Source organism: Acartia tonsa, chromosome 15, assembly GCF_053477335.1.
Source record: "Acartia tonsa isolate MP-2025a chromosome 15, ASM5347733v1, whole genome shotgun sequence".
Lineage (NCBI taxonomy): Eukaryota > Metazoa > Arthropoda > Copepoda > Calanoida > Acartiidae > Acartia > Acartia tonsa.
The window spans coordinates 8,203,786-8,216,144 of NC_137274.1; the positions used below are offsets into that span (position 1 = coordinate 8,203,786).

At 35.3% G+C, this 12,359-nt stretch overlaps 2 protein-coding genes across 2 annotated transcripts in view; both read right to left on the reverse strand.

The window, feature by feature from the left end:
- Positions 1–119, reverse strand: part of LOC145307589 (uncharacterized) — a 50,034-nt gene extending 49,915 nt beyond the window's left edge. Inside the window, exon 1 of the mRNA XM_080150042.1 lies at positions 111–119. Within this exon, the coding sequence (XP_080006168.1) occupies positions 111–119 (9 nt within the window). The remainder of the gene's footprint in view (positions 1–110) is intronic.
- A 245-nt stretch (positions 120–364) lies between these two features.
- LOC145307590 (uncharacterized) lies at positions 365–10,890 on the reverse strand. The gene is made up of 13 exons (XM_080150043.1): positions 10,844–10,890; positions 9,705–9,787; positions 9,346–9,407; positions 8,563–8,606; positions 8,032–8,102; positions 6,979–7,068; positions 6,310–6,343; positions 5,348–5,428; positions 4,465–4,856; positions 4,061–4,185; positions 3,398–3,547; positions 2,450–2,521; positions 365–1,106 (listed from the first exon to the last, which is right to left on the reverse strand). The coding sequence occupies exons 3-13, from the start codon at positions 9,399–9,401 to the stop codon at positions 365–367; spliced, it is 1,857 nt and encodes a 618-aa protein (XP_080006169.1). The 5' UTR covers positions 9,402–9,407; positions 9,705–9,787; positions 10,844–10,890.
- Positions 10,891–12,359: the final 1,469 nt, after the last annotated feature.

The window sequence follows — 12,359 nt, forward strand, 5'->3', positions numbered from 1 at the left end:
CTAAAATAAATCTTTATTTCAAATATACATATCAGGTCTTAAAATGAACTCCTAAACTTAATTACTAAGAAACAAAACCTAAATTATAGATAGACGTACTACGGAGTAACCTTTGTCATAGGGTAGCTTGCTTTACTAAAAAAAATATGTCAATTAACCCGTTTCTATTTCAAACGTTGTTTAATAATTCCTTTAAAAATTAGGTTTAATTTAGAAAGCGCAGCAATTCTGTTATTACTAGAATGATTTGGCACAATAATATAATCAAAGATTCTCTAAACTCAAGTCAATGACTAAATGACAAAATCACATTTCCACCATAGTGTTACAGACTCTCGGACAGACCAAGCGAATTAATGAACAGCTACAGCATGCATAAAAATGAAATAAAGATAAGTTCCTTTTCGATAATGCTAGAGTTTGTTGTGCAATAAGGATCAACAATTTCAGGATTGTCATTTCTGACAATTGCACCATCTTCAGTAGGTGTCTTGAGTGTATCATCTACTTGTTTATTTTCATGACTATCATCTTGTGGAGGTGTCTTGAGTGTATTATCTGCTTGATTATTTTCTTGGATATCATCTTGAGGAGGTGTCTTGAGTGTATCAACTGCTTGTTTATTTTCTTGACTATCATCTTGTGGAGGTGTCTTGAGTGTATCATCTACTTGTTTGTTTTCATGACTATCATCTTGTGGAGGTGTCTTGAGTGTATCATCTACTTGTTTATTTTCTTGACTATCATCTTGTGGAGGTGTCTTGAGTGTATTATCTGCTTGATTATTTTCTTGGATATCATCTTGAGGAGGTGTCTTGAGTGTATCAACTGCTTGTTTATTTTCTTGACTATCATCTTGTGGAGGTGTCTTGAGTGTATCATCTGCATGTTTGTTTTCATGACTATTATCTTGTGGAGGTGTCTTGAGTGTATCATCTACTTGTTTGTTTTTATGACTATTATCTTGAGGAGGTGTCTTGAGTGTATCAACTGCTTGTTTATTTTCATGACTATCATCTTGTGGAGGTGTCTTGAGTGTATCAACCGCTTGTTTGTTTTTATGACTATCATCACTTGAATTTCTCTGACTGTTGCATTCTTGCTTGCTAACACAATCAAATCAAGAATTATAATATTGACCCTTGGGTGCTTGGTGACGCCACCTTGAAAAAACTATGCTTTTGAATTGCAGTGAAACGCGCTCAATAACCAAGAGTACTAATTAAGGTAACACCCAATAGACAACCAACACTTTGATTGCATGACCTTTGTCTAAAAGTCCTAATTCAAGTCAAAGTAAGCTGTGCGCCTGTTTTGGGCCGAGACATTCCCCCTACTCTAACTATTTATGTCAAGCACCCGACATAGCAACAGTAGGAACAATTTTTGACGTCTTTAGTAAGTTATGACGCGGTGACTGGCCGAGATTCGATCCCATCACCTTTCAAGCAACAAGCGGACACAGTGCCTTCGAAGGTGTTTTGACTTTAGTGTCAGAACCTAAATTGGGACATAGTGCATTTCATTACCCTAGGTTAGGTAACTTCATTTCACTTTTCAATAAAATCTAAAATGCAGCGGTTTTTGAGAAAATTAAATTTGAAAATTTCAAGTTCAATTTTCACCCACTAGGAGTTACCGCATAATCATAACAAGAAAAGCATAGGTTATTTATTTAAAATTTTGAACAACTTTGCTTTAATAAAGTTCTTCATAAAACCACTCCTGAAGTGAGTTAATTAATGGCCATTTTTATCAATTGCTTTGCTAAGGTCACGGAAATTCAGCCTTAAATAAATCATATATAGAGAGGTTTTATGACTGACTTTATAAAAGCAAAGTTGTACAAAATTTTAAATAAATAATCTTTGCTTTTCTTGTCATGATTATGCAGTAACTCCTAGTGGGTGAAAATTGAACTTGAAATTTTTAAATCTAATTTTCTCAAAAACCGCTGCATTTTAGATTTTATTGAAAAGTGAAATAAAGTTACCTAACCTAGGGTAATGAAATGCACTATGTCCCAATTTAGGTTCTGACACTAAAGTCAAAGCACCTTCGAAGGCACTGTGGCGGATGTTCTACATAATACGCCACAGTTGCATGTTAAATCAAGGACAGTAAGAGGATAACGCCGCTTCGCTTACAGTATCTTATTGTTATAGGAATCAGTACTCCAAAAATCAGATCAATCGGATGATTATATCACATAAAATTTTTTTTGTAAGTTAAAAATTAACATGTTTAAAATGGACGTACGGACATTCTGGAAGCGATTATAGAGTTGCGACGCTTTCTAAATCGTACCTAACTACTACACAAGTCACCATGCAGTGTTTGAAATCGATAGGACAACTCTAACATGCCTAAATTAACGAAAACAGCTATCCGTTACTGACGGACCTACCCTGGTTATAGAAAAAGTTTTAATTAGTTAGATTGTGTGTTCCTATGGCTGGGGGTTACTCCGTATAGTAAATTTCTAAGCTCAGACAAACTTGATGAGGTACTGGGTTTTAATCTGGGCGGACAGTTCCATCAAAACTATTTTGTTATTATAGAAGGAAGGGAGGGGACAGTGAAGTTTAAATTATACTGGAACCCAAAGTTTTAAAAACCAAATTATCTAACTCGTAGACTTTAAAACTTTGGGTACTTTTCTTGAATTGCGGCTGGTTAGTTCAAATTTAATGATTTCTCAACTTTTCAACCAATAATTTTGCTACTAATGACTAACTTTCATTATGAAATTAGGTATTGAGAATGTAAATTAATTTATCATTCATTGTCTTATCCTGGATCCACGCTAAATATATATTACCCTAGATAGTCTAACAGACATAAACAATAAACTTAAAAAGGAATTTAGCAGGAATCTAAAGGGATACGACAAAGGCCGATAAATTGATGCACATCCCAAATATAATGCACAATATTAACCCTTCTGTAGGTTACAATTTATTGAACCAACCAATCAAAACTTAAGTCCCCCAAGTTGTTGAATCAAGAAATAAGAAAACGTTATAATAAAACTTTGGGGAGTAGTGTAATAAACAGCCCAATGTCCCCCCGCCCCCATATTCATATTTAATATTTTAAATAGTGACATAATTCATTATAATAATACGAGCGACGAAATTTTTTAAGGACATAATTTTCAAAAGCTAGTTTTATCCTACCTAAGAAATTAAACTATTTATAGCTACCTTATCAAATTAAGGGGAAAACATAATGATCTGTCGTACAATATCCCACCAATAATATGAGAAGCAACATTGTAAAGGAGAACCATATCGGTTCAGCTGTTAGCAAGATCCTTAGGCACACAGACACAAAAATAGCCATCCATCCAACCTGTTAATTTTATACAAGAAAATCTAGTTTTGTGGCACCGTTCCTTTTATTTTTTTCAGGTAAATGATCAGTCTTGTTCGTAGCACGACCAATAAATTTTTCATCATCCAATTTTAGTTCAGATTTGTTCCGCCAGGGTTCTCTAAACTGTGTATGCTTGGCTCCACTGAGAAGGTAGAAGTCAGGGCTTAGGCTTTTAAAAGTAACAGGATGTCTGTGTGTATGTAAGTAGGTAACCGCTGAACCGAAATGGTTCTCTTTTGCATTGAGACGTCTAATTATTCCAGGGAAGGATTATAACAATTGTTGGGGAGGGTACAATAACCCTCCAAAAACAAAATGCTCGTAAAAAAATTTACTCTCCCCATTTTTTTACTTATTATAAACTTAAATGTAAAGTATAAGGTCAACCCTTCCCTCTTTTTTTAAAGACATGCAAATACAACAGGGGGGGGGGGGTTGAGTTCTGACACTTTCGCATAAACAGGGGCCATACGCTTTGTCTTAGGAGTGAGAAGATAGGTTAATTGGCAAAAAATTCCTTTCCAACATTTGTAAAAAATATAAGTCAACTACGTCCCAAAGGAAAACTTTTTTTAACAAAAAAACTATCCTCTCATTCCTAAAATCCCTGTTTACCTAAAAGTGTCAGAATTCCACCCCCCCCCCCCTTTTGTTGTATTTTATCATGAAACTTAAAGTCAACCGATGAAATACATTTTCTTTGGGGTTTAAAAAGCCTGATGAAAAGACTTCTCCTTTCCTGGATAGGTTATTTTTCTTATTTGACCTGTGACTTGACTCGGGCAGTTGGCTACGTAACAGTTTCAACCTTTAAACCACATTTTTTATTACAAGAATAAGTAGGTATTATATGCATGATTATAGGGTCAGACAACCAACCCTTTGATTGGAAGACCTTAGTCGGGAAGTCCTAAATGTGCATGGTTATGGGTCTCGCTTTTTTCAGGCCTTTACTCTAACTATTTATGACGCGCATCTAACATAAACAAACCCAATTATTACAAAGCTTTATTTTTTTTTATTTGGCTGAGAACCGGTTCTATTCTATTGGCAAGCTAGTTCTTGTATAAAAAAAAATGATTCTTTCCTTCCAAGAAATTTACAGCTGTCGCCGCAATTCGCCTTGTTACACGCTGTCGTAGTCTCTTTCTGCTTGGATACTTCATCAGAATCAATATTGTCTATGTTGTCATTGGCGCCATTTTGCATGGTGTCAATCGTGACTTTTTCTAAGCTCATATCGGCGCCATTTTGTAATTCATCATTGGCGCCATTTTGAATGTTTTCATTGGCGCCATTTTGAATGTTTTCATTGGCGCCATTTTGTTTTTCATCATTGGCGCCATTTTGAATGTTTTCATTGGCGCCAAATTTTTCAGTAGCTGTTGGTTGAACAACTTCAAGGATATCAAAGATAACTTCATCATTAGTTTCCTCTGAAGATCTGGCATCTAGCCGCGACATAGTTGGGGGACAGTCTGATTCATAGGCAATGTTTTATGGATGATATCCAGGGATCTTAGGGGATAAGACCAAGGTTCTAAAGGTATAAGACAAAGACCGATAAATTGATGTACATCCCAAATGATGATACACAAAATTACCCCTTCTGGTGAATAAAATTACCTAGTGGTTAAAACGTTTGAACACTTAACTTAATGAATCAACATATCACAAAATTTAGTAACGTCCCCAAAGTTTGTGAGCCTACGAATAAGAAAGCGTTATTAAAAAAACTTTGGGGACTAGTGTAATAAACAGCCCATTGTCCCCTATCTCTTTGGGATAAGACAATAGACTGTACATTAATCTACACTATACAACCCCAAAGATTGTAAACAAAGTTACCCCTATGTATAATGTTGGAAAAGTTTAAACTATCTACTTTAGTTTAATCTACAGAAGAGGCAAATTGTTTATTATTATTATTGGGTAGGTTTGCACACTAAAGATATTCACAAAACATTTCCTTTATGAATTGGAGGGTTACACGAGGTTGAGGGTTCGAAGCTCTGCACTGGGGCTGTACACGACTCTGGGGCGGTTAAACCTGACAACAGATAATTGTCCTACCATTACAAAGTACCTTCTAGAAATGGATTCATTCGAAACCGATTAATATCCGTTGGATTAGAACCAGTTCTCATCCGTATGAAAAAACTATATCTATCATCGTATTATATCCAGTTTTCTACGAAGATAAAAATATTTATACAAGCATAAGATTAAAACTAGTTTGTTTTTAGCATCTTCGGCATTTCGAGGTTAAAAAAAACTGGTTACCTATAACCTTGTAATTGTACATTTTATATCCGCAGAAAGCTGTTTATAATACGATGCGAAAATAACTATTATTGTTACTTGGAACTTACACGAGATTTTCATGTTCTATGATAAAGTGAACTCTGTAGCGGGCTAAAATAAGGATCACCCCATCCCGTCTTTTACCCCATCGCCTCCCCTCCTACTGGATAAATGGCCAGTCCATTCAATGCTAGGGGAAATTGCAACCAGGGGTGTATATTCTGCAAAATCCCAGCCTGAGAAAATTTAAAAAAAAAGGTTGTTTTTTTAGTCATTTCTAAGGCTAGGAACGAGATATTTGAAACGGTCAAAAGTTCCTGATTCTACTCCTCAAGGTCTTTTCAGGAAGAACCATAGAGCCATAATTCTGATTCAATAAATTTTTTAGTCCCATTCACAAATAGCTATACAATTGTATGTCTGGTCGCCAATGTTTTTTAGACTTGAGATCATATTTAAATCATCCAGAGGTGTATTATACTTATATAAATCAAATGCAAGTTCCCGCTTAGGTCTCACATAAAATGTCCAAAACCCTAGTATATAAATCAATTTGTCGGCCATTGTCTTATCCCTTTAGATCCCAGAACGCAAATATACTGATTAGGAAAGTGGTAGGACAATTACCTGTTATCACAGACAAATTGTTATCAGTTTCTACCTGAATAAATATCTGATATCATGGCAAGAAAAATAAAAGGCGTGGGGGGGTTTGTTAGGTTTTTTGTAGAATTTCTTTTATTTGTGTTTTTTTTTGTAGGCTAGGGTCTTTTGTAATTAAGCGTTTTATAAGGGGGGGGGGGGGGTAATGCAACCATCTCGTAATCAATGAGTAAATGTCACTTAGAATTCGAATTTCTAGGGTTCGTGACTGATTTGCTCAAGCCGTTACTTTTCCAACTTTTTGTTAGATTTAGGGAAAATAGACCTACCAAGGATTACTCATGCAAAATTTCAGATGGAAAATAGAATTCTAAGTGCCATTTACTCATTGATTACGAGATGGTTGCATTAACCCCGCCTCCCCCCCTTAGGTATTTTTTATGCAGGGAGGAAGAGGATATAAGCTGTTTATTACTATAGTCCCCAAAGTTTTTTAATAGCGTTTTCTTATTCGTTGGCTTAATAACTATGGGTAATTTTAATTGGTTGATTCATTAAAATGATAGGTAGTCCAAACCTTTCAACCAATAATTGTAATCTACATAATGGGTAATTTTGTGTATCATCATTAGGGATGATGTACATCAATTTATCTGCCATTGTCTTATCCCTTTATATCCCTGACTACTGCACCTGTATGACTGGTTGGACGGATTTACTAGAATAATTGGTAAGCTCGGAGTTGGTGGGTTCAATGCCATTAACAATCAGGTTCTCCTCCTCCTAGGGATAGAAATCATTACATAAATGTAATAGGATGTGATATTTCAAACATGTCAATATTAATAAAATGCAAAAGTCAAATCTTGCAAGAGTCTAGTGAAAATATAAGGGAAATTTTTATGAAAAAAAAAGTTTATCTCAGATTATTAAAAATTTTCTATTATGGCGAGAAAAGGCAAAAAAAATTCGGCGGGAATTGGCGGTTTTCGGTTCCGCCGCCATTTCTTCACAGTTCCATATTGTTCTCCACAAAAGCAACTGCTGTGCCGAATTTTAGAGCTGTAACTCTTTTATGGGCTGTGATCATGCGCGTTTTACTTTTGGTTTCAAAAAGTGGCTCATCCGCCCCCCCCCCTTTTTTGCCCCAGCCAAAATGTGGTTGATTTATGCATAAAAAAATGACGCATACAAAATATTTAATATTAATACTTTTATCTTAAAAAAAAATAGACAAAATCATGCTGAAAAAAGTCCGACCGCCATGGATGTTTTATAGTTAATAATGCTCCATTATGATGAAAATGTTGACAAGAAGTTTCAGCCTTCTATCTTATACAGAAGCTGAGAAAATCACCTTTCCCCTATAGCGTTATAGACTCACTGACTAACGGACGGACAGAAATAATGAATCATAGAGTAGCTTCACAACTAAAATTTGGGGGGGGGGGAATTAATCCAAATTATAAGTAGTAAGCTTTTTTTGTCTGTAGCGAAGGATCTCACTTACCGCTGAACCGATATGGTTCTCCTTTACAGTGAAGCTTATTATAGGCCCAGAGAAGATTTATAACCATTTTTGGGGAGTGTACCTCCTCCCTCTCAAAAAAAAAATTGTCCATAGAAAAAAGCCCTCCCTCCCCCCCCCCCCCCACCCAAAAAAAGTAGTTTTTCTTCTAAAACTAAAATTGAAAGTTAAATTCCCCCACTCCTTATTCACTAGAGGCCTCTAGGGGCGTATTATACCTGGACTTCTCCGAGGAGGTGTGTGATGGGGGCTGGTGAACCCCTTGCAGTGGCAGGATGCGAAATTTCATCTGTTTTTTTAGAGGTTATTAGAATGTTGTTATGCCACTAGTCCCCAAAGTTTGATAATAATGTTTACTTATTCGTTTGCTTAACTCATTTGGGGACTTGGTGAATTTTAATTTGTTGGTTTATTAAGTTGAGTGTTCAATCGATTCAACCACTAATTTTAATCCACAACAATGTATCATGATTCATCATTGGGGATGTACATAAATATATCGGCCATTGCCTTATCCCTTTATGCCCCTGATGCCAACATGAGATACAATTTAAAATTTTTTAGCCCCAAGATGCCGAAGGCACGGGCTAAAAAAAACTGGTTTTAATCTTATGATTGTACAATGTACATTTTTATACTCATAGAAAACAGGATATAATACGATGCTAGATGAGAACCAGTTCTAACTTACCGAATATTAATCGGTTTCGAATTTTATAATTTCAAAATTTAAAATTCTAATAACCTTCCTTCGTTTTCATTGTTGAAGTTTTCTTTTGAACATTTTAATAATCTAATTTATTTAATTTTTTATTGCTTATTTAAATCAGAAACATAGATAGACAAGATAGGTAACAATCTAATTATCTTGGATAGACAGACAGATTAACATCCTATTATTATATATAGATAGACAGACAGATAACAATCTGAGGTAGATTCTTTAAAAATATTAGGTTAGCTGCTCGCCGGTGAGGCAAAATTATTTTTGTGAAAAATCCTCCAAAATCGCATAATAATTCTACAAAAATTAAATTAAATCATATACCTAAGGGTTATCAATTAACATAACATTTTGTTTATTTTTTGTAGATTTATTATGTGATTTTGGAGGATTTATTACAAAAACAATTATGCCTTACCAGTAAGCTGAGCAGCAACCCTAATTTTTTTAAGAATCCACCTAAGATTCTTTTTAAAAAATGGATGTAGAACATACGTGGTTCATTGACGAACAATTCTTAAATAAAAAAAACAATTCCCTCTTCCCCCCCTCTTTAACCCACTTCTCTTTAGTTACAGTACTAAACAAGTTTTATGACACAAAAGTATCTAAATTTGCAGCAATTTCCAAATGAAATTAATTTGCTGAATCACAAAAAGAGAGAGAGCAAGATAGGAGATAAAGAAAGAGATAGAGAATGAGACAAGGAGATAGCAGAACGAAAGAGATAGGAGAGAGATAAGGGGAGGAGATAGAAAGAGAGGCCTCTAGGGGCGTATCCGCTGGTTTAAAATAAAGCAATAAATTCCTAACAGTGGTTGCAGTGTCTTGACTATCTGAAGGCGATGTATATAAATCTGACATAATAATCTGAATTCAGGGGATTCGTCATTCTAGAGATGTTAAAATAATAAAACCAGAGAGAGGGACAATGGGCTCTTTATTAAACTAGTCCCCAAAGTTTTTCTATTCGTTGGCTTAACAACTTTTTGGACTTAAGTGAATTTCAATTGGTTGTTTCATTAAGCTGAGTGTTCAGTCATTTTAACTACTATTTTAAATTACTAAAAGGGGTAATTTTTTGTATAATCATTGGGAATGTACATGATATCAATTTATCGGCCATTGTCTTATCCCTTTAGATCCCTAGAAGTGACGTAACCCTGCCTGCCTATGAGAATGTTCTCATGTAAAGAGATGAGAAACAATCATCTGGATGGAATGAGTAAGGCACAGGAAACAGAAACTACCTGCAAATAAAACACAAAGACGACATTATACTTTTCGTAATTTTACGCGGCAATCGCACTCCAATTGTACCACGTTTAGCAATCAGCTGATCTTTGTTTACATTTACATACTGTCAATTGTCATCTGCCTTTGAATGTTATAATCATTAGGTATATTAAGTTAATGGATCTCTGTCTGTCTGTCTGTGTATAGAAGGATCTCGCTAACCACTGAACCGATATGGTTCTTCTTCACAGGGCAGCTTCTCATAGGTCCTGGGAAGGTTCTCATGTACAGAGATGAGATAGTGGTTAAGTATAGTGGTTTTGCAGTGGTGGAAGTCCGAGTCCAGTGTAACACACAACTAAAAAACAACCCTTAGATTGCAAGACTGAAAGTACTGATTGTAAACGGTTCCAAATTACGCCTATTTTAGGTCAAGGCATTCCCCTAACTCTTATTAATGTCAAGCCTTTGTCACACCTTTACAGCTGTAGGAAAATTTTGTATTATCTTTAGTATATTACGGTGTTGTCCAGACTCGATAGCAAGCCAAGTATTACATAGGTAGGTAAGATTAAACAATATATATGATAAAATTCATAAGAAAGGACAAAAAAAATAATGGAATGGACAAGCAGACAGTGAGTTAGAGAGCAGAGGTGGATTCTTTAAAAAATTTGCCCCACTATTTGCTCAGTAGGGCAAAATTGTTCTAATGGAAAATCCTCCAAAATCACATACAAAATCTACAAAAATTAAACAAAATCTTATGTCCTTCTATGATTTTGTTTAATTTTTGTAGATTTTTAATGTGATTTTGGTGGATTTTTTACAAAAACAATTTTGCCCCACTAAGCGATTGGTGGGGCAAAATTTTTTTAAGGGAGTGAGAATATGCAAAATCTCAAACCACGAAACATTTAAAAACATGGTTTATGTGTTTTTTAAGCATGACTGCCAGACAGATGGACAAAACAATGTAAAAGCTAGATATGCACATATCAAAGAAATTAACGAGATCTTTCACTCCGCACACACAGACATACATTCATCTACTTTTCTACAAGTATTACCTATTACAGGCAAAGAAAATATTTATCCTCCACTTAGCTTTAGATCCTCCATGCCTAAATATAAATATTAGGGTTGCATATTTTTTTTGGCCGGATATCCGGATAGTTTCAATATCCGGTATCCAGCCGGATATTGAAAATCGCCGGATATCCGGATAGTTTCAATATCCGGTATCCGGACGGATATTAAAAATGGCCGGATATCCGGCCCAACCCTAATAAATATGTTACTTTTGCAGCAGTACAGACAGAAAGACAGACGGACCAATTATAGGTACTAGATGCCAGGTAGGGAGGGGACATTGGGCTGTTTAATACACCAGTCCCCAAAGTTTTATAATAGGTAACGTTTTCTTATTCGTTGTTTTTACAATCTTGGGGATTTTATTGAATTCTGATTGGTTGGTTCATTTAGTTGAGTGTCCGCACATTTCAACCACTATGAGTGTCCCCACATTTCAACCACTAGTTGTAATCTGGCGAAGGGGCAATTTTGTGTATCATCATTGAGGACGTCCATCAATTTATCGGCCATTGTCTTATCCCTTTAGATCCTTGACTAGATGCAAATTGCACATTAACCTAAACAAAAATCAAATGACCGACAGACTTACGGATCAAATTATTTGTATAATGGATCCTTGGTTGTATAGGGAAAATTCACAACATTTTTTTAGCCGTATATGTTAAATAACAGCAGAGAAAAGGAAGGTATACAATTTTGCCGTTATCAACCAAATTCTTTTCGCAAAATCTCTTACCCTCTCTAAAATAGTCAAAAACCTTCCCAAGTACTATGAGAATATACACTTAAAAGAAGAACCATATTGGTTCATTCAGCGAGATCCTGTTACTTTCAGAATATGAACCTTCCCATAAATAGTTAAGAACCTTCCCAGGTCCTATGAGAAGATAAACTGTAAAGGAGAATCATATCGGTTCAGTGGTAAGCGAAATTCTTCGGTACAAACAAACAAACAGACATAGATCCTTTTACTTTTAGGATATAAAACTTCCCATAAATAGTTAAGAACCTTCCCAGGACCTATGAAAAGCTATATTGTAAAGGTAAAGCGATATTGGTTCAGCGGTTAGCGAAATCCTTCGGTACAAACAAACAAACAGACTGACAAATATCATGTTACTTTCATATAAACTAGCGGCTTCGCCCCTAGCCTCTAGGGGCTTCGTCCCAAGAAGTTTGATCAAACCAATTTTTCGTAATTTAGATTTAAAAAATAAATTTTAAAAAAAAATTTCTTTGGAGGGGTAAAATTTTTTTTTTTATGGGGTGGGTAGTCGATCCCACTATTTTAATTTTAGTTTTAAAAAGAAAAAAAAAATTTTTTGGGGGGGGGTTCGGGGTGTCCCAACCACCAAGAAAATAGTTATAAACCTTCCCGGGACCTATAAGAAGCTACCCTGTAAAGGAGAACCAGATCGGTTCAGCGGTTAGCGAGATCCTTCAGTACAAACAGAATCACAAACATCCTGTTACTTTTATATAAGTATGGAT

Excerpts from the sequence above, each read along its gene's own strand:
- LOC145307590 (XM_080150043.1), bottom strand. The coding sequence starts at position 9,401 with ATGTCAGATTTATATACATCGCCTTCAGATAGTCAAGACACTGCAACC. Across the intron at positions 5,429-6,309 it reads CAATTTGTCTGTGATAACAG|GTTTAACCGCCCCAGAGTCG; the intron begins GTAATTGTCCTA and ends ATCTGTTGTCAG. Across the intron at positions 3,548-4,060 it reads AAAGAAAATGTATTTCATCG|CCTAAGCCCTGACTTCTACC; the intron begins GTTGACTTTAAG and ends TACTTTTAAAAG.